The 535-nt window shown below is 45.2% G+C and overlaps 1 protein-coding gene across 1 annotated transcript in view; it reads right to left on the bottom strand.

Moving 5' to 3' along the window:
- Positions 1-151, bottom strand: part of LOC120106912 (uncharacterized) — a 4,160-nt gene extending 4,009 nt beyond the window's left edge. Inside the window, exon 1 of the mRNA XM_089924056.1 lies at positions 1-151. This exon is cut by the window's left edge and continues 1,524 nt beyond it. Within this exon, the coding sequence (XP_089780182.1) occupies positions 1-73 (73 nt within the window). The 5' untranslated portion in view covers positions 74-151.
- Between the last annotated feature and the right edge of the window lie 384 nt (positions 152-535).

The following is a 535-nucleotide window of genomic DNA, read 5'->3' as shown; positions in this document are numbered from 1 at the left end:
CTACCGTTTGAGAGGGTAATTTCCCCGAACTTTGTGCCTCTAACCGACTAATTGCGGTTGCCATCTGGCCCATTTGATTGTCCAAACTTTGAATATTGGCCCTCGCCTCATGCTGAAATTGCTTTGTCTCCTGTTGAAATTGCAAAGTATTAGTGGCAAGAGTCTTAACAATATCTTCTAAATGTTGGGAACCCGCCCATGCCGCTGATATTTCAAAAAAATTCAGATGGCAGCGGAATCGGCATGTGCGGGATCGACGTTCATCGCATGAACGTTGTTTCATGAATCGTTCGTAGTTAGATAAGAATTAAAACTTTTTAAACCTTTAGGAAGATCAGATCTTCACCTTGTGCGGGTAGATGATCACCGCAAACTGAAGTTCGTGGTCTAGGATGAAGGTTTGCTTGAAGCCGTTCAAGTGTCCGGCCTCTACGGGTATCCACACGAAGCAGTGATCCGATCAAAGCTCTCTTGTCCTCCCGAGGTGCTAGCTCCCTTGCAAAGACTTCTTTTGATGGCTGATTTCCTCTCTTTC

The sequence above is a fragment of the Phoenix dactylifera genome, chromosome 7 (assembly GCF_051530095.1).
Source record: "Phoenix dactylifera cultivar Ajwa chromosome 7, Ajwa_hap1_PhDact_Kaust_v1.1, whole genome shotgun sequence".
Classification (NCBI taxonomy): Eukaryota; Viridiplantae; Streptophyta; class Magnoliopsida; order Arecales; family Arecaceae; genus Phoenix; species Phoenix dactylifera.
The sequence above is the reverse complement of the archived record's forward strand: the minus strand, read 5'-3'. Positions and strand labels throughout refer to the sequence as shown.